This window comes from Hyla sarda, chromosome 5 (genome assembly GCF_029499605.1).
Source record: "Hyla sarda isolate aHylSar1 chromosome 5, aHylSar1.hap1, whole genome shotgun sequence".
In the NCBI taxonomy this organism is placed as follows: Eukaryota; Metazoa; Chordata; class Amphibia; order Anura; family Hylidae; genus Hyla; species Hyla sarda.
Genome location: NC_079193.1, coordinates 86931193 through 86950931, shown reverse-complemented (window position 1 = coordinate 86950931; position 19739 = coordinate 86931193). Strand labels below are relative to the sequence as shown.

The 19739-nt window shown below is 41.8% G+C and overlaps 1 protein-coding gene across 4 annotated transcripts in view; it reads right to left on the bottom strand.

Annotated features, from left to right (window-relative positions):
• The window catches only part of TAX1BP1 (Tax1 binding protein 1), a 102900-nt gene that overhangs the window by 48019 nt on the left and 35142 nt on the right, over positions 1–19739 (bottom strand). For all 4 annotated transcript variants that reach the window (XM_056519858.1, XM_056519859.1, XM_056519857.1 and 1 more), the window contains exons 3-5: positions 19598–19700; positions 14741–14928; positions 12571–12729 (exon numbers count right to left, since the gene is read on the bottom strand). In XM_056519858.1, the coding sequence (XP_056375833.1) occupies positions 12571–12729; positions 14741–14928; positions 19598–19700 (450 nt within the window). The remainder of the gene's footprint in view (positions 1–12570; positions 12730–14740; positions 14929–19597; positions 19701–19739) is intronic.

Genomic DNA, 19739 nt, shown 5'->3' with positions numbered 1-19739 from the left:
CGAGCCGAGAAGTTCTTGACGAATCGAATTTACTGTAAGTTCGCTCATCTCTAATATATATATGTATATGTTTTTCCCTTGATAACCCCTTTAAGGGTGTATTCACACACGTACAGTATGCTGAGCATAAACGACTGAACACCGCTTCAAATATGTGCAAAATACTGTATGTGTAAATAAATATATATATTATATATCAGTGGTCTTCAACCTGCGGACCTCCAGATGTTGGAAAACTACAACTCCCAGCATGCCCGGACAGCCGTTGGCTGTCCGGGCATGCTGGGAGTTGTAGTTTTGCAACATCTGGAGGTCCACAGGTTGGAGACCACTGTTATATATAAACACACACATCTAACAAAACCCACACCCGTTCCCCCTAGTACTTTGCTCTCATTTACTGATGACCTACATATACACCATACGCATGAAGCATGTTAAAAGTCTTACTGATAATTTGAAGTTTCATATTACATTCACTTTAATGGCACTGAGCTGCAATACCACACACGACCTGAGGACAAGAGTGGCACTGTTTCTAGAGGAAAGCAGCTATGTATTTCTAATCCTGTTCTATGTGAACAAACTTTGATCAATTGTTACTCAAGCTCTGCAACTTTTCAATTTACTTTGTATTAATTGCGATGGTTTCCATTTGCTGTCAGTGAATAGAAGCATTGCTGATTGTTTGTAGTGGAGGAAAATCTGTACAGACACCATGATTCTCAGCTTAGCAGTAGTCATATCCAGTCCAAGTGCTCTAAACAGCTTCTTCTTGCAGATTCCTCCGTTTCTGGCAGCAACAAATACAGCTGTATGCAGTAACACCCTTAGGGTCTACTCACACAGCAGAATTTACGCTTGCGGAATTCAGACTCAAATTTAGGCCCATAGACTATGGGATTCCGCACTCTCATTCACACGTCTGAATTTCCGCTTGCGGAATGTGAATGGGAGTGCGGAATCCCATAGAATTCTCTGGGCTTTAATTTGAGGTGGAATTATGCAAGTGGAAATTCTGCCGTGTGAACAGACCATTAGTGAAACAAGAAAGACCTCAGAAGTCAAGACGGTCCTTCAGGCGCCACAGGGGTCCGCTGCGCGACACATCCGGCAGACACCGTATTTTTCGCCGTGTAAGACGCACTTTTTCTTTTTTGGGGGGAAAAAAGTCGGTGCGTCTTATACGGCGAATACACACCTATCGCGGCGGTCCCTGGGCCATCAACGGCCAGGACCCGCAGCTAATACAGGACATCACCGATCGCGGTGATGCCCTTTATTAACCCTTCAGACGCGGCGATCAAAGCTGACCACCGCATCTGAAGGGAAAGTGACACTAACCCGGCTGCTCAGTCGGGCTGTTCGGGAGCGCTGCGGTGAAATCGCGGCGTCCCGAACAGCTTAAAGGACACTGGGCGGGACCTTACCTGCCTCCTCGATGTCTGCTCTGTGCCGGGATCCCCTGCATGGCCGGCGCTCTCCTTCAACGTCGTCGCGCACGCCGTCCAGTTATCAAATAGGAGCGGCGTGTGTAGCGACGTGATGACGGCGACGGAGAGCGTGGATCCCGGGGAAGACGACATCCGGAGCATCGGGGACACCACGGGACCCGGCGACAGTGATGGAGGGCGACATCCAGGGCAGCGGTGATGGGTCCGGAGCGGCGGGGACACATGAGTATTACCTCCTATTCAGTGGTCTTCAACCTGCGGAACTCCAGATGTTGCAAAACTACAACTCCCAGCATGCCCGGACAGCCGACAGCTGTCCGGGCATGCTGGGAGTTGTTGTTTTGCAACATCTGGAGGTCTGCAGGTTAAAGATCACTGTTGGGTTCAGAATCTTTTTTTTCTAGATTTTGCACCTTTAAAATTGGGTGCGTCTTATACGCCTGTGCGTCCTATAGGGCGAAAAATACGGTAACTGTAGCTTCCAGTATAAACTAAAACCATAATGTAGATGTAGCAAGCAGACAATCTGTACTGATCCTCACCCTCTGGAGGATTAGAATACCCATCCTATCTATACATTGAGACAATCACATATCATGGCAATGATAACAGACAAACACATAGTACATTACAAAGTTGCCGATTTTTCATTGCCAAGCTATTTTCTTTGTTTTTTCATTGTCACCATCTGAGTTATCACTTAAAGGGGTACTCCGGTGAAATTTTATTACTTTTATTTTTAAATCAACTGGCAGACAGTTCTGTGTTTCAAAAATAATTTCCGCTGTAGTATTCAGCAGCTAATAAGTACAGGAAGGATTAAGATTTTTTAATAGAAGTAATTTACAAATCTGTTTAACTTTCTGGCACCAGTTGATTTCTAAAAAAAATAAAATAAAATTAAAAAAAAGGTTTTCACCGGAGTACCCCTTTAAGTAACTTCTGTATTTGCATTTTCCTGATCACTTTAATAATATACAGTACTGCACTACTAGCGTAGTGCAGTGTATTATCCTGTCAACAAAGAGCTCACAGGCAAAGCCGAGTGGGTGCAAATACATAGCATAAGAAACAGATCCAGCAAAGTTGCTAGTAGGCTTCAGTGTGCCACAGTCTACGTTGATATTTTTATTTTTATTTTTTTCTATAAAGATATAGCTAAATATATGGGAGACGCCTCAACCTTAACCTTTGTAGCTATTTACAGATATGCTACATGTAGTTGTAGACTTTCATTGGCTGTACAAAAATGCAAGCAAAATATTGTTTATTTTAAGAAACTGCAGTCCTGGATATAGACAAGTGTAGAAAAAAGGAATATTCAATACATCTGTATAAAAAAAAAAGTTTAAAAATATACAAAAAAAAAATAAAATAAAAAAAAAAAGATATATACACACACACATATATATATATATATACACACACATACATACACACACATATATATATGTGTGTGTGTGTGTGTGTGTATGTGTGTGTATATATATCTTTTTTTTTTTTTTTTTTTTTTTTATTAAAAGGAAGATCACATGCAGCACTCCATAGGGTGAACAAAAGATGTGTAGCTTTATTCCATCTGGTGAATGGATACAATGTTTCGGTTGCCCTTGCAACCTTTTTGAAGCATGCTTGCATTTGATCTTCCTTTTACTAACTCTCTGAGACCCTGACCTGGGTCCTCCACCTGCGGGCACCCAACATATACCTGGGCAGTGCTGCTTCCTTTTCCAGAAAAACATAAAAAGTATTAATATATATATATATATATATATATATATATATATATATATATATATATACACACACACACATATATATATATATATATATATATTCATAATTTTTATTTTATTTTTTTCTGGAGAAAGGAAGCAGCACTGCCCAGGTATATGTTGGGTGCCCGCAGGTGGAGGACCCAGGTCAGGGCAGGTATTTAAAATGCAAACAGTATTTATCAAGCCAAATGTGGTTTAAAAAAACTAAAACAAAAAAAACCCAGTAATTTAATTTGTGTGTCTGTGTGGAGATATAGATAGATATAGATAGATAGATAGATAGATAGATATTTATATCTATCTATATCTCCACACAGACACACAAATTAAATTACTGGGTTTTTTTTAAACCACATTTGGCTTGATAAATACTGGTTGCATTTTAAATACCTGTCCTAAACAATCTTACAATCCATCCAAAAATGTTCTATTTTCCATATTATACATAGTGCAGGCATTTGACCACTGACCGGCTAAAGAGACAAGTGATCTTTTTGTTTGGCATGCATATCGCACTTAAGCTGCGTGGCTCCCAGACTGCATTAAACATTATTATTCCCTGTAACTTGATAGAATCCGCTGAACTTGACCCATCTGACTTGTGTGTTTTTTTTTTTTTTACAGGCGGTCTATAAAAACAATTATTCACAGTTCTACCACTAGAGGGCAAGAGAACATTACAAAACAGCCAAGTGATTTACACCTCCCCCTCCTAATAAAACCTGATCTCTACTTCCAAGCGCAGCTTACTGCAAATCCAAAGATCTAAATAGCACTACAAGGATTTCATCCCACAATTCATTTCATAAAGAGCGTCCACCGTAAAGGGAAGGGGACCAATGCGGAACAAGAAATGCACAACAAAATGATGCTCATTTCCATAGGAACGTAAGAACAATAAATAAAAACAAACAGATCACACCGTAAAGCTGATGATGTTACCCTATAATGCTGTATATGTTGCGCCGTTTGAAAGACACAAAATGTTACATGCACTAATTTTTCTCCCGTCACAAATAACGTCCGTTATTCATCACGGGCTATATATATAACAGGTGATAACGGATAAATCAAAAAATACTGTAGACTTGAATGGGATTTTTTAATGGCCGTTTTTAAGGTTTTTCTTAACGGGACATTGTAACGGGTCTTTAAAACATATAGTGAGAAAGGGGCCTAAGGAGGAAGGTGAGAAAGTGGGGTGATAACCCATGTGGGAGCCGCACTGGCTGTCAGACACAACTAGAATAAACTTGCATACACTTTTCCTGCTGGAGGAATATAAAATTAAAATAAAACACACACACACACATTTTTTTTAATTTTTTTTTATAGATTATTACTACTACTATTATTAAACATAATAACCATAAATTATAATAATTCAAATAATCATAATCATTATTAAATAAAAAATTATAATAAAAATCTAATTAAAATTTAGGAATTTATATTGGTCTGCATGACTTTCAGCAAACCATCTCTTATATCAAAATAATAAAAATTAGAAACAAAACAAAATGAATCCCCTGTGGGCACTGGTGTCGTGGCGGTGGTGGTCGCCGCCCAGTGCTACGCCATTTTATGCTAGGGACGTTAGGGACCCACTCTAAATAGGTGGCCTTGACGTGGCGAGCGTATATACTAACAACCTGTTCGTTTTTGAAATTATGCTGAGAAGCAATCAGATCATTATACAAGATTGTAGATGTGCACCATGTCTGTTTTCTACCCGAATTCACATGTGCATGACTAGTAAATCTGTATAGAAAGGAAAGCTGAGTAAGGGTAAAGCATGGGGGAAAAAGATTGGTAAAGCAAGTGCAACCTCGTATACAAAGTTACATAGAAAGGCTCAAAGGCTGTCCAGGCAATCTGGGAGTTGTAGTTTTGCAACAGCTGGAAGCACCCTGGTTGGAAAACACTGGACTAAATAGTATACCAGTAGCTGTCATGTAGGCTGAATAGAGAAGACTCATTGATCTATTGAAGACAATACTCTCTCTCTCTCTCTTTTTTTTTTTTTATGGAAATGAATGGAACCCAAAATAAACAGGAAATTACAGTCAACTATGAGTGCTGTAAAATGTGGCCATTTTCTGGCACTACCGTAACTGTGCTGGAGACTACCTACATACGCCTTTTAATTGTTAACAGGATTTACCCATTTACTGCCATGAAACACCTTTATACCAATAAAGGTTGAAGCAAATGGCATTTCCATCCCTATTAGTGCAAATTTACCTTTGTATGTAGTTAAAAATGAATGGTGCAATAAGAAAGGAAAAGCCATTATATGTGCCCCGTGCCTTATCAGTCCTGACGTCAGATACGCCATAAATCATATGTAAAAGAGTCCCCGGCTGACAGATGACTGTTTATTGCACGCTATTCCATTGTAAAGTAGAGTTAAAGTGACAATCGTATGGCGCCCTGCCCGTTATAGGTAAGCTATCAGTCTGCCGCAGCCAATGACCAGGCGGGATGGGGCACATTTCTTCCTTCTATTGCTTCCTTGTTGTATCAGCCATTTTCAGCAGTTATAAATGTCAGCTCTACATCCTGTGGGCAGTGTGCAGAAATCATTGACATGGTGCCCACAGTAGCAGTGTTGTGCCATTACCTTTATTATTATTATGCTACTGTTTCATGCACAATGTACACAATGATTTTGTGCAAGGAACTTTACAGCTGGAGGAATATAAATTTACAATTACTCATAAAAGTCAGAAGTAATTTACTACATCAGTGCATGGTATTATTCCCTTTAGTTACTTATAGGGCTGTAAAAATTAAAAAAAATCCTAAAAACGCTCTAGACTTCTTGTAACTTGTAGCAGCTCAAAAGTGGCTTACGAAGGCCTCCTTTACATATATCTGACATCCAGCATCTTCTCACTCCAGCTCTGTAGAAAATGTGCCAGGAGGGAAACTGATAATAGAATTGATCCCATTCACTTGAAAGGGACAGTTCACATTCATCCAGCGACTCAGGACACCGGATGACTGGACTCGCGGGACCGGCACCAGACATGGGAATGCTTCTTGCTGCATCAGTTGTGGCATCAGTTGCGTAAAATTTAGGATTTACGTATGCCGGACACCAGACATATGTCAATAATTAAAGGGGTACTCCACTCCCCAGCATTCGGAACATTTAGTTATGAACGCCGGCAGCAGACGTCGGGGTCACCACGCCCCCTTGTGACGTCACACTCCGCCCCTCGTTGCAAGTCTATGGGAGGGGGTATGACGGTCGTTACACCCCCTCCCATAGATTTGCATTGAGGGGGCGCGTGTGACGTCACGAGGGGGTGGAGTGTGACATCACGAGGGGGCGTGGCGACCCCGACACCCGCTCCTGGCGTTTGGAACTAAATGTTCCAAATGCTGGGGAGTGGAGTACCCCTTTAAATCAATGGGAGTTTCATGACAGGACACATGTGCACTGACTATGGCTCTAACCTAGTTTTTTTTATTTAACACATGTACATAAAGTCTTAGCATCTATACTAGTACACTGCATAAATTTCAGTTCCCCATATTAAAAAGGATCCCCTTTATTTGTATAAAGGATTGATGGGCACTGTCAGATTCAAAAAAACATGTATATGTGTTGTACATCTTGGCAAAGCATCTAACAAACTCCATAAAATTTTTGATCTTTTTATAGAAATCATGGCAAAAAAAACAAAAAAAACAAAAAAAACACCCCATACCATCCAGAACATATAGGGGGAGATTTATCAAAACTTGTGCAAAGGAAAAAATTGCACAGTTGCCTATAGCAACCAATCAGTTCACTTCTTTCATTTTGCAGAGGCCTTGTTAAAAATGAAAGAAGCGAGCTGATTGGTTGCTATGGGCTTTTCCTCTGGACAGGTTTTGATAAATCTGCCCCAATCTTGTCCGGCTGCAGCATCATCTTTATCCATGCTGAAGCACAGGCTGGGAGTCCAGGGAGTGAGTGAGGGACTAGCACTCATCTGTGCTTACTCTTATCCTATCAGGCTGCAGCATGAAAACAGAGAGGAGTGGATTACAGAGCAACCTGCATCGATTAGAAGAAGAGATCCAGCACAGCAGACTCAGGGAGGAAAATGAGTCCTGCAGAGTGAGGACACGTCATTCTGTGAGGCACAGAATGACAAACCAAGGGAGCAACAGAAAGAAGGTATAGATGCTTGACAAATAAAAATTGTCATGACAAAGATTAGTTACTGAGTAACATAACTATTTTTTTCTTCTTCGCGGGATACGAAAGGTACTCAAAAAAAAATAAAAAATAAATAAATAAATAAGCCTCCTGGCATATACATAAGTCATTACAAATTATCATTATTAGTAGTATAATGAATATAATATTACATACACTGGCTGGATTGTACAACTAACAATCCAACTAAGGACAATTGTGAAATATATCCCCTTTAAAATTAGCATCTGAACAAAATCAGCCTTTATCATTTGCATAGTGAAAACCTCAGTGATGTCTATGAAGCTAGTCTTAGCTTATCTCATAGGTTAAACTATTGTTCCTCAGATAAGAGAGGCATCATTCTGTGAGGACAATCGGATGACGGGGACTGGTGTGAGCGGTGACCATCTCTGTACAACATGCTGGAGGATCTTGATACTACAAAAGCAATAACCTTAAAAAAAATAATACTTGCAGTAGAGGTGGCAGCCATTTAGATACCTTTTTATTTTTAAAGCAATGTTCCAGCTTTGGGGCCAGGCACCAATTATAAAAGTGAACTGCTTAAGTAGTAATCTCCTAACATCTTATCAGATCTATTAAAACATGATCAAGGATATTGTGATGTGCTAGTGGCATGTCTACAGTCGGTGCAGCACTGACTGGGCTTAATACTGGCGCCCTAAAACGGTGGCTATAATCCACTGGCAGCAGAAGCACAGGGTTAGCACCAGATGTTTCCATCTTATAAAAAGCAGAAGGCCCATTAATATTATATTACGGATTGCTCATTATAGCAAGAAAAAAAAAGGAAAACAACAAATAGTCTTGATTACAGATTGTCTACTGTTTACAGGGTCTACAATTTGTATGCAGACCTGTGTGTCTCAATGGTAACAGACTACAAATATAACCTGATACTAGGGCTGGGCGGTATGACCAAATGTGTGTATCACGGTATTTTTTTTTACTTTTGGCAGTTCCACAGTATATAACGGTATCTCCTAGCCCCCCCCCCCCCCCCCCCATATTAATTATCAGCCCACATCCCCATCTGGGTAAATACTCACATATCATCCGCAATCGCTGCCCTCCTCGTCCTGTTTGTTGCAGCTGCCGGCGCTGGCACGCTATACTGTGCGGTATCCCTATGCCCGGGCTGCAAAAGGTAAAAAAAAAAAAAAATTTAACGCACCTACGTCGGCCTTACGCTGGGGACGGGAATGTCATAGAGCTGTCAGCCTATCACCGGCCGCAGCGGAACATCGCTGCGGCCGGTGATAGGCTGACGGCTGTCCGACGTTGCCGTCCCCAGGAAACAAGTGAGGCCGGTACCAGACCAACGGGAGGTGGGTTAAAGTTTATTTTGTAAATTTTTTTTGCAGCCCGGGCATAGGGATACCGCACAGTATAGAGCAGTGGTCTCCAACCTGCGGACCTCCAGATGTTGCAAAACTACAACTCCCAGCATGCCCGGACAGCCAACATCTGTCCAGGAATGCTGGGAGTTGCAGTTTTGCAACATCGGGAGGTCCACAGGTTGGAGACCACTGGTATAGAGTGTCAGCGCCGGCGGCGGCAACAAACAGGACGAGGAGGGCAGCGCATGCGAGTGAAGTGAGTAGTACTCTGATGGGGACAGTGCTGGGCTGGGCAAATAATAAATTTTGGGGGGGGGCAGAACAGCGCTGGGGACAGCAAATTCCCGAGGGGGAGGGGCTAAACCGATATTGCGGTATGGGTTAAAATTCATATCGTGCAGCACAAAAATTTCGGTATGAACCGGTATACCGCTCAGCCCTACCTGATACTGCAACTAAACTTCCTTTTTATCTGTCCTTTATTCTTGTTAACCCCACAAATCCTGTAGTAATGGAGTATAAACAGGTTTTGGATGGCTCAGTTTTGCCTCAGTTATCATTGTTTGAGTGAACCTGTTATACTGCCCTACCTGAGAAAAGAATAGGACAGAGGGAAGAAAACCAGAATGTTGCGATATATAGAATAGAGCGCTAAAAAGGAAAGTAAATCCTGATAGGACTCCTAGGAGGAACAGTGAGTGTCCAGTATACCCTGCCCCCACACAGCGATTGACAGCTTTTCCTTTAACGGTGTGTGTATACAGAAAGCTGTCAATCACCGAGTGTGGGCAGGGTAAGAAGGATTCTCACTGCCCCTCCTAGGATTCCTGTCAGGATTTTATTTGGAAAACCTGGTTTTAAATGTATACACATCTATTGTACATAACTAAGCTTCTCTACCTCATACACCACTCTCAGATAGGGCAGCATAAGTTTTGCTTTGCATTGTTGATGTGGTCTACAACCTGTAGCTCCCCTACTGTTGTGTTATTACAACTCCCAGCATTTCTGCCAATATGAAACTTACCAAGCCATCTTTGGAGCAGTAGTATCAAAGCAACCTGAGAACCACAGGCAGCAGAGCATCGGTGTAAATGCTTGAAAGCCTTTCTGCTAGCAGCCTTCCCCCCATGGGAGTACATCTGGAAATGGTTGTGATCCAAGCCTGGTATCAAAATCGTGAAGCTTTCTAATAGTTTTACAACATAAAAGCCAAAGTGGCTGAAGGTTAATAGAATTAACCTGTACTCTGTAAACACACAACTCATGCACCTTGTACTATATAGCTTGTCATCATCTCATTCAGCTCCAGTGGGGGCTTCAAAGAAAAAGCAGCACACCCTCCCAAAAAGCCCATGAACAAATAGAGCTGAATGATTTGGGTTTAAAAGAATGGAGGCTAAACATTATACCGGTCTATCCATAGATTTTAACCTTATTGATTCTATATTACCGTATATACTCGAGTATAAGCTGAGGCCCCTAATTTCACCCCAAAAACCCAGGAAAAGTTATTGACTCAACTATAAGCCTAGGGTGGGAAATACATCCCCCCCCCCCCCCCCCATGGCATCATCCAGACCCCCCATCATCATCATCATCATCCCCCCCCCCCCCCCATCACCTGTCCGGGCATGCTGGGAGTTGTGGTTTTGAAACCTCTGGAAGTCAGCAGGTTGAAGACCACTGCAGCCTTCGTCATCATCCAGACCCCCGTCATCACACCCCCCTTTCATCATCACCGCCTGTCAATCCCTTTATCAGTGGTCTTCAACCTGTGGACCTCCAGATGTTGCAAAACTACAACTCCCAGCATGCCCGAACAGCCATCGGCTGTCCGGGCATGCTGGGAGTTGGAGTTTTGAAACCTCTGGAGGTCCGCAGGTTGAAGACCACTGCGGCCTTCGTCATCATCCAGACCCCCCCTTTAGTTTTCTACTCACCTCCCCTCGGTGGGAAGGAAGGGTTAGCTGGTCCGGGCCATCTATGCTGCAGGGACCGTCCGGTGGGGAGGGTTAGTCGTTCCGGGCTGTCCATTTTCACCGGGGGGGGGGGCCCTCTTCTCCGTGCTCCGGGCCTGCCCCACACTAGTGACGTTGCCTTGACGACAACGCACAGGGACGTTCATGTGCAGGGAGGCATAGATGGCCCGGACCAGCTCACCCTTTCTTCCCACCGAGGGGAGAGGAGTAGAAAACTAAAGGGGGGGTCTGGATGATGACGAAGGCCGCAGTGGCCGATGGCTGTCCGGGCATGCTGGGAGTTGTAGTTTTGCAACATCTGGAGGTCTGCAGGTTGAAGAACACTGAGAAGGGATTGACAGGCGGAGAGTTCACTTGAGTATAAGCTGAGGGGGGCGTTTTCAGCATGAAAAATCATTATGAAAAACTCTGCTTACACTCGAGAATATACGGTACGTCTTTACCTTGATCTGGACACATCAGGAGGTTTTTCTAGCAACTAAATATGAATATTCCTTGTGGTGGTGTAGAACCAAATCTCAGTGACTTCAATGAGAATTTCCCAACAAATGCACTCATTTGTTTAAGGCAAATGTTGGTAAACAACAAATGAACACTGAATCTCCTTTATTATTATCTCTGTACAGTGAAAAATGTTAGCGTTCGATAAGCAAGAGGAAAGAAACAGTAGTTAATCAGCCAATAACAGTCAGTACACAAATAGGGGGAGATTCATCCAAACCTGTGCAGAGGAAAACTTGCCCAGTTACCCATAGCAACCAGATTGTTTATTTCATTATTGAAAAAGCCTGTGTAAAATGAAAGAAGCCATCTGATTGGTTGCTAGGGGCAACTTAGCAACTTTTCCTATGGACAGTTTGTGATAAATCTCCACCATAGTGTGAACGTGCACCCATAATGCCTCCTAGGGTGGCTCACATTATGGTTGTGCTCCCTGTGGCACATATAACATGAACATCTAATAGATGTTTTTAATCATTTCCAAGACAGAACAGCAAGATGTACATCTAGTACTATACAGTTAGAGGGGTTATCCACCATAAGGTGATTTTAGTACTTACCTGACAGACAATAACGGACATGCTTAGGAAGGATCAGTGCTTATCTTTGGGCCAAATGGCTACATTGTGAGATTGCCATAATGCTGAGGCTCTCTTATTGTCAGCTGAGTATTTCCTGTTTAAGTTCGTTCTCTTAACTACACATCCCATAGTTCCTTGTTTGAAAGTGTAAGGTCACTTTCCTCCCTCCCACACATCAGCCACCCCACCCACTGAAACACAAATGAGCTGAATCCATTCAAAAGACCAGTGTTTTCTAACCAGGGTCCCTACAGCTGTTGCAAAATGATCTCTCTCCCACCCAGTGGTCGCTCCACCCATTGAAGTAGGACAGGCTCCCTTTGCACACCTGACTAGTGATGTCATGTCTTGACGCACTGCAACCTAGGAAAATCTGAGACAGAGTAATTTTGTATGCTGTTAAAAATAAATATTGGGGCGAAAATCACAGAAGAATTGAGAGACCACAATGAAACACAGGTACAGACACTATATTATGAACTACACTAACTGTACAGCCCCTGTAGCAGTCAAAAAAAATAAATCCTGGAATACCCCTGTTAATCCAGTACAAAATCTTTAAATTAGGAGAAGGTAAAACCCTGCAGAGAAGATAGGTTTCTAACAAGCACGCCTTTGTGTATAGCACTCATCCGCTGACTAAGAGCATGTTTACCTGAAATATATGTTTTCTGATAAAGTATCATATAATATAACATCTCCAAATCAAACTTACATCCCGCTCTGCGACCAGATGGTCAGAACGCTCTCTTTCACGTGACAGGGCACTTTCCAGTCGTTCCACCTCTTGCCTTAGCTGGGCTGTCTCTTTCTCCAGTACAGTAGTTATCTTCAGCAACTCCTCTTTTTCTTTCATAGTCTTTTCTATTTTTAGCTGAAATTATAAAGATTATTAATTGATTATTACTTCTGATAATTATTATTACTTACAGATTTATCATAACGAAGACAGGGAGGAAGGACAGTTATCATAAAGACTTCCTTTAGGTAGGGCTAGCCAACTAAACACTGTAAGGGAATATAGAATATACAGTATTAGATTAAAATAAATTGCCTGGCTACTGAAAGGGCCTCTGTGTGTGTGTGTGTGTGTGTACATATATATATTTTTTTTTTTATTTTTTTTTATTGGAATTAAAGGAGCTGTACCACCAAGAACATTTCTCTCCTAACTACAGGACAAGGGGATTAGTGTATGATCTCTGGGGGTCCGGCCACTGCTCAATCTCGAGGCCCCCAATTATGGTTGGTCCTAGCGATCATACACACTGTGGATAAGAAATAAGTTTTGTTGGTGGGACAAACCCATTAAAAGATGAACTATTGTGCACAAAAATGTATCCCCTGTCTAAAGGGTAGGGGATAAGTTTTAGATCATGGGGGGTCCGACCGCTGTGACACCAGCTCTCCCCGGGAACGGAGCATGTTGACCCCCACACGAAGCGCCAGCCGACATGCCCCTCCATGTATCTCTATAGGAGATTCGGAGATTCTGAACGCTGTATCTCCGGCTCTCCCATAAAGATACATGCATGGGGAGTGTCAGTCGCAGCTTCGTGCAGGGGGCAACACGCCCCATTCCCAGGCAGAGCCAGTGTCCAATGTAGCAGACTGCAGCGGGGTCTCAGTGGTCAGACCCCCCTAAATCCACACTTACAAGAAAAGCAATTTTAATAAGCTAAATACGACGGGTATGGCCTGGGTTTTTGTTTATATGGAATATAGGAGCTCAAAACTAAAATATAGGATCCATGTTCTCTTTAGGGTGAAATGAAAGTATTTTGTTTTGATGAATATCAAAAGAGGTTTTCTATTTTGTTTCATAAATGAGAAATCCAAAGATGTATTAAAATAGAAAATGTCGTTTGGTTTTGGATTTCCAATCTTTACTTCACCTTTTCGTGCTGGGGTATCATTTGAAAGACGTGTTGTGATGGGGTTAGGAAATGGTTTTGCTTACCTGCAAACATCCTATATTCAGATCCTAGCCATATACCTAAGGTAGTTGTGGGAGATATAGGCATTTATCTAAATGTATCTAATATTAAAACATAAAAGGGCACTGCAACCACAGTGATGAGTAACATCACTCATCTACTGCCAGGGAGTCAGGTCACTATGCTATAGCGAAAACCACTGGACAATGCAGCCTCCTCACAAGGAATACGCAGAGAACTTAGATAGTAAGTATATTCGAAAGTTATTTATTTTCCTACTTTTAATATGTTTATAGCACCTAGTTAATCTGTCAACTGTATTTGCTGCTATGAACTCCAGACACTGTTGGTTAGCTCTTAGGGTACACAAGCAAATTTTACCTTTCATGGAGCTGATGGTGGTTTCCAAGCATAAAATCTTTTTATTTGTCAAGCAGGTGGGGCTAAGCTTTTCAAGTGCCACAGCCTGCCATGCCTCCTCACTTTGCCCCACCTCCCAACTGCTCCGTGATGAATGTACAGAGCCCTGTACATGAGACAAGGAAAGGCTGGGAGGTAAGAGTGAGCGAGCAAGGAGGCATGCCAGGCCGTAGCACTTAAACATTAGCACTGCATCCTTGACACTTGGCTGAGAAATAATAAGACAATTATAAGCTTGGCAACCACCATCTGCTTTAAGAAAGATACAGTTTGCTTTAATACCCCAAGAGCTAACCAACAGCGTCTGCTGCTCTTAGCAGTAACTAGAACTGACAGATTCCCCTTAAAAGCAAATGTGTCATTGAAAAAAAAAGGCAGAATATAATAAATCCAAATACCTAAAAAGGAACAAATACTTTGATATCAGACATCATAGGCCAATAACATTAAAGTGGATCTAGGTAGTTGTTTAGAAACTGTTGTTCTGAAAGCTGTAAGATGTCCATAAGTAAGTATCCTAAAACATACCTCAAGCAGACCTGCCTTTGTTGTTACCACCAACATGTCTGAATGTCCTTCATCTTCCATCGTTAACAGTTCATCTACAGGAGACGATGTGCGAAACTGGAAGGGTGTGCTGGCTCCACGTATTTCTCCCTTATGGGTCACATAACAGAACTGGTAAAATTCTCCATCATCATTTGGAAGATAGTATCCTGAAGACAAAAACAATAGAGGTGAGATTTCTACACACAGAATTTAGAATTGGTGCATTTTGTACCTTTTAAACCATGTCCCTTCCCACAAAAGGTACAGCTCTTTCTCTTTGAGACAAGCCCCCCCCCCCCCCCCCCCCGATATCACAAGCCACAGTGTCTAATACACACAAGAAATGTGAGATCTGCCACATTTGATGCCACATTCGAGGAAAACAGACACTATAAATTTGCCCCTATGTTGACAATTCCCCAAGGAATTTGCTGTTTCTTTCTGCGCCGCATGCTAAGTTCCACTAACTTCACACTACATTTAGGGTCTACTCACATGGCAGAATTTCCGCTTACAGAATTCCCCTTCAAATTAAAGCCCATAGACTTCTATGGGATTCTGCACTCCCATTCACACTTATGAATTTCCGCTTGCGGAATTCCACAAGTGGAAATTCACAAGTGTAAATGGGAGTGTGGAATCCCATAATAGTCTATGGGCTTTTATTTGAGGTGGAATTCCGCAAGCGGAAGTTTTGCCGTGTGAATAGACCCATAGAGACAATTCCATACACTAAACGGTCCAAATACAGAATAGACCTAAACTAACACTTTCCAACTACCTTTCCAAGTCTACAAATTCACAACATTATTTTAGCTAGAATGCTATTTCTAAGCAACCAACATTAACTGAAACGTTGCTATAAATACATATATAAAACAGTCTTCTGAAGACTGAGTAAGAGCATCCGGAAGGAGCGTGTGTGCACAGAGTCTATAACAGATTTCGAGTGCTCCGGCACAATGAATTTGATGGACTGGTGGAAGTTGAAATAACATTGCTGCTCGAGGAACCAGGTACTTTAGATTGTAGTAACACAAATGTTTATTCTGGAATGCAGTAAAGCTCTTTAGCACATTTTTTCTTTCTGCGTACCTTTGGACGTTTTCACATCACAAGGTTTCTGCACAAGCCCGGGGAGCAGGACACTTACACTGCAGCTTTTCAGAACAAGGGAACTGCAGTTTTTCTATCAACAGAGGATCAGGTTTAGGAATGTGAATATTTAGCCTGCTGGATCTCAGAAACACCACATTCACAGAATCACAATGGTGCTTCCACAATGACTGGTGTGCTTTGTCAGCCCAAGGCAGGTTTTATTCACAAATGCAGCTGGGCCCTCAATTCATTCAAAAAGGAAAAAAGACCAAACTCCTAGTAGACTCCAAAAACAGTCATCTTAATGAAAGTCATGCAAGGATATGAAGTGAATGTCCATGAAAGGGATCTGAAAGCTTGTATGGCTTATCCAAATGATAATATCTGACTGGGGACACCCCCCGCCAATCAGATGTTTACCACAGCGAGTGGATCGGAAAATTATGTGAATGGAGCTGAACTGCAGTGAGTCAGCACGGCCACTACAAAATGTACAGAGCTGTCACAGCAGGCACCATAGCCCTGACTGACTGCCGGGTATGGTGGATGCCAGCACCCCCCCACTGATCAGATATTGATGGGCTAGCAAGAGGTAATCAATTTAAAAAAAATTAAAAAAGCCCTGGAAACCCCCTTTAACGTGCAACTGTCATCAGCATTTAGCCCCTAAAGGGTCCGCAATGCTCCAGGGACACCTGCCTCTCTTGAACAATGTCAAAGCATTGCAACCACATACAGCTCCTCCGCACATGCACAGTCTCCGACCAAGAGAGGCAGAGAGCTCGCTCTCTCCCTGCCTCTAGTGACGGGACTTCCCAGCGAGTGCTTTAATGGTCAGAGAATGTGCACGTGCGGATGAGCTGAACACCGCTCGCACCCCTGGTCACACTTCGACTGTTTGTGGCTTTTGAGTTTTTTTTTTTACCATTCTAAAACTGCCAATTAGGAATACAAAAAGGTATGGCTGCAATACTGTGCTACACAGCTTTTACACACGATACAAAGCTTTAGGACTAAATCCTGATGACCCTTGCGCTTTAAGGGTATGTTCACAGGTACAGGATCTGCTGCATATTTTTTCAGCCAATGTTGCTACCGATTAAAGTTAATGGGTAGCAAAAACAGCTGCACAAAAAAAATGCAGAAAAAATATGCTGTAGATCCTATAAGCGTGAACGTACACTAAGGATGCATTAACACCATGGTTGATGCATACGGTTGGCATACCATTTAGGAGTATTAAAATGGTATGAGCTAAAACCATATACACACACACACCGTTTAATACAGTTCTCATTAACTACAATAGCATTTCAATAGTATTTTAAAAAGTATGTATACAATGAATACAGACCATTTTGAAACAGTAGACAAAACTGTGGTAGGAAAGGGTTTTCTTTTTGGTTTAAAAAAAAAAAAAAAAAAAAAAAAAAAAAAAACAGACTAAATCTCAACCATGCCAATACGGATTTTTTTTATTTATTTTTTATATTATTTCTCAATACTGGTGTATGGGTACAGCAACAAATAAGGATGTTTAGGGTTTTGCCATATAAAATCATATATGGTCACTGTATACATGAACCGAGGTGTAAATGCATCAAAGTGTGATGGAATAGGCCTAATAAATGCAGCACACCTTTGGCTGCCTTTGAAATCTAGGTTCGCTATAGGCTGCCATGGATTTCTACTAGAATTTACACCAATTTCTGGGATTGGGTACCGCAATGTGAAAAGCAGAAGTTTTTCTCACTTTTTCCATGCACAAAAATAATTAAAAATGTAAAAAAAAAAGAAAAAAAGAAAACAAATTGCATGGAATTTGTCACAAATAATTTGGTTTGCAACATGTGCTAGGAAAAAAAACACACAGTGGGAACGTCGCCGAAGTGATGTGTACATAGCCTAGTTCATGGTAGACTAGCAATCCGTAAAATATCTGACTCCACACAACATGTTATTGGTAACTGTACAGCATTATAGATGAAGAGATTGCTACCGTTTTAGTGCTGGATAGTAAAAGCATGCTTTCAGAACTTGGCTCATTTAAAGCCTCATATGGACATTTTACACAAAACTTCATAAAAACTTTTTTTTTGGCAACAAAATGGAGTGCACTGTGTATCCATCTAAGCCCCAGTTTACGGCCTAGCTGCCTAGTTTATACAGGTGGAAGCATCCAGCTGCTATTGGATAGTAACACAGCACTTTGCTGAGCTGCTCACCAGACAGGTGAATTACCCTGGGAGATACAGGCATCCCAAGCCAAGTACAGACAACAACATAAAACCTATTACTGGGGAAATAAAGGCAATGTTTGTATGGGGCTTCTATAGATCAAATAAAAAATATATATATTTCAAAGAAAAAAAATTCAATTGTAACATATGTTACAAACTATAAAATGAGCTATCCACTCTCTCAAAATATCTGTGTAAATATGTGAAAATAAAAACTATTCTGGAGCACATTTGCTTATAACTGTGCTGTGCCATTTCCTCTATTAGTCCTCCTGAAAATGTGTGCTCCTACACAGCCTGACTTTCGGTGCAGCTAGTGTAACAAGGCCAGACTTCATGGTGTGCTAGCCTGGTAAAAAAAAATAAAAAGGGTAGTAAGGGTAGTAATGTTAAAGTGATTATCCAGCCTTATAAAACCGATTGCCTACCTCAGGAGTATATAAGATCAGTGCAGGTCCCCACTACTGTTCAGCTATTTGGAGGGACAAGGCATACGTGCATTATCATTCTATTAGACTAGGTTTGCACTAGCACAATCTGGATGCATTTTTGAATCCATGTTACGGCTACATGTAATGATCCAGCACAGGGAAAACCCTTTACTAGAACCCCCCTTAAAATACAACCTTTATTGGTTTATTAATTAAAATATACCCCACACTTGTTTAAAACTCCAGGGTATGGGTGGTTTATAGATAGTGGTATTTTGCTCCCACTATACTTGTGGATAATCGTGAGGTCAAGGTATAAGCTGGTTACTGAGTACTTATAATTCAGCACCCTATAGCTGCTGGTGCCACTGCCTTTAATTTTACACCCCCATAGAGTCCGCTGTATTAAAAACCATCACCAATAGCCTCCCCGACGTTTCGCTGAGCGAGTCAGCTTTGTCAAGGGTAGCGAGGCTAATGAGTCCTCAAATGCTGTCTGTTGTTTAAATAACCTTCTATGACAACACTTCCGCTGACGTTCATCCAATTAGCTTTTCCGACGTCACGATCCCCGTCTCTTGCGTTAGTTGTATGGACCAGTCAGTATCAGGCAAGCAGGCGTCATCCCTGCGTAACCTGGTCATGTGATGTAAACAAAGGTGCCGCGGCTATCGCAGGATTCCAGGGCAGTCTTCTCTGCACATGATTCCACACAGCCTGTGGCTCCATTTTTCTCTGCCTCTGCGCATGTCATCAGACCTCATTCTCCTACAGGCAGTGCTCTGTTATACAGATTAATATGGAATTAGTATGGAATTCCATACTAGTTTGGCTACAGCTGGAGGCACCCTGGTTGGGTGACACAGCCACTCAGTAAATCAGAAGTCATTTGTGTCTGTAATAAGGGGCCAGAACCTACATAAATAAAATATTTTGCTGAATACTATTCAGGGTGACACTCTTGGGGGCATGCTAGGATGCAATTTATAGAGTCCTCAAGACTAAGGAATACCTGCTTAGATATTACAGGATGAACATATTGTAAAGCTTTTACAGTGAGGTCTTACCCTGAAAAGTCAGCACGCAGTTATGAGTTGAATCTGGTACATAATTCTCAGGCATGGGGGACCACAAAAACGTATAATAATCTCGTGCAGTGCTCCATCCAACCTTAAAGAAAGAGGGAAAAACTGTAAGACAACAAATATA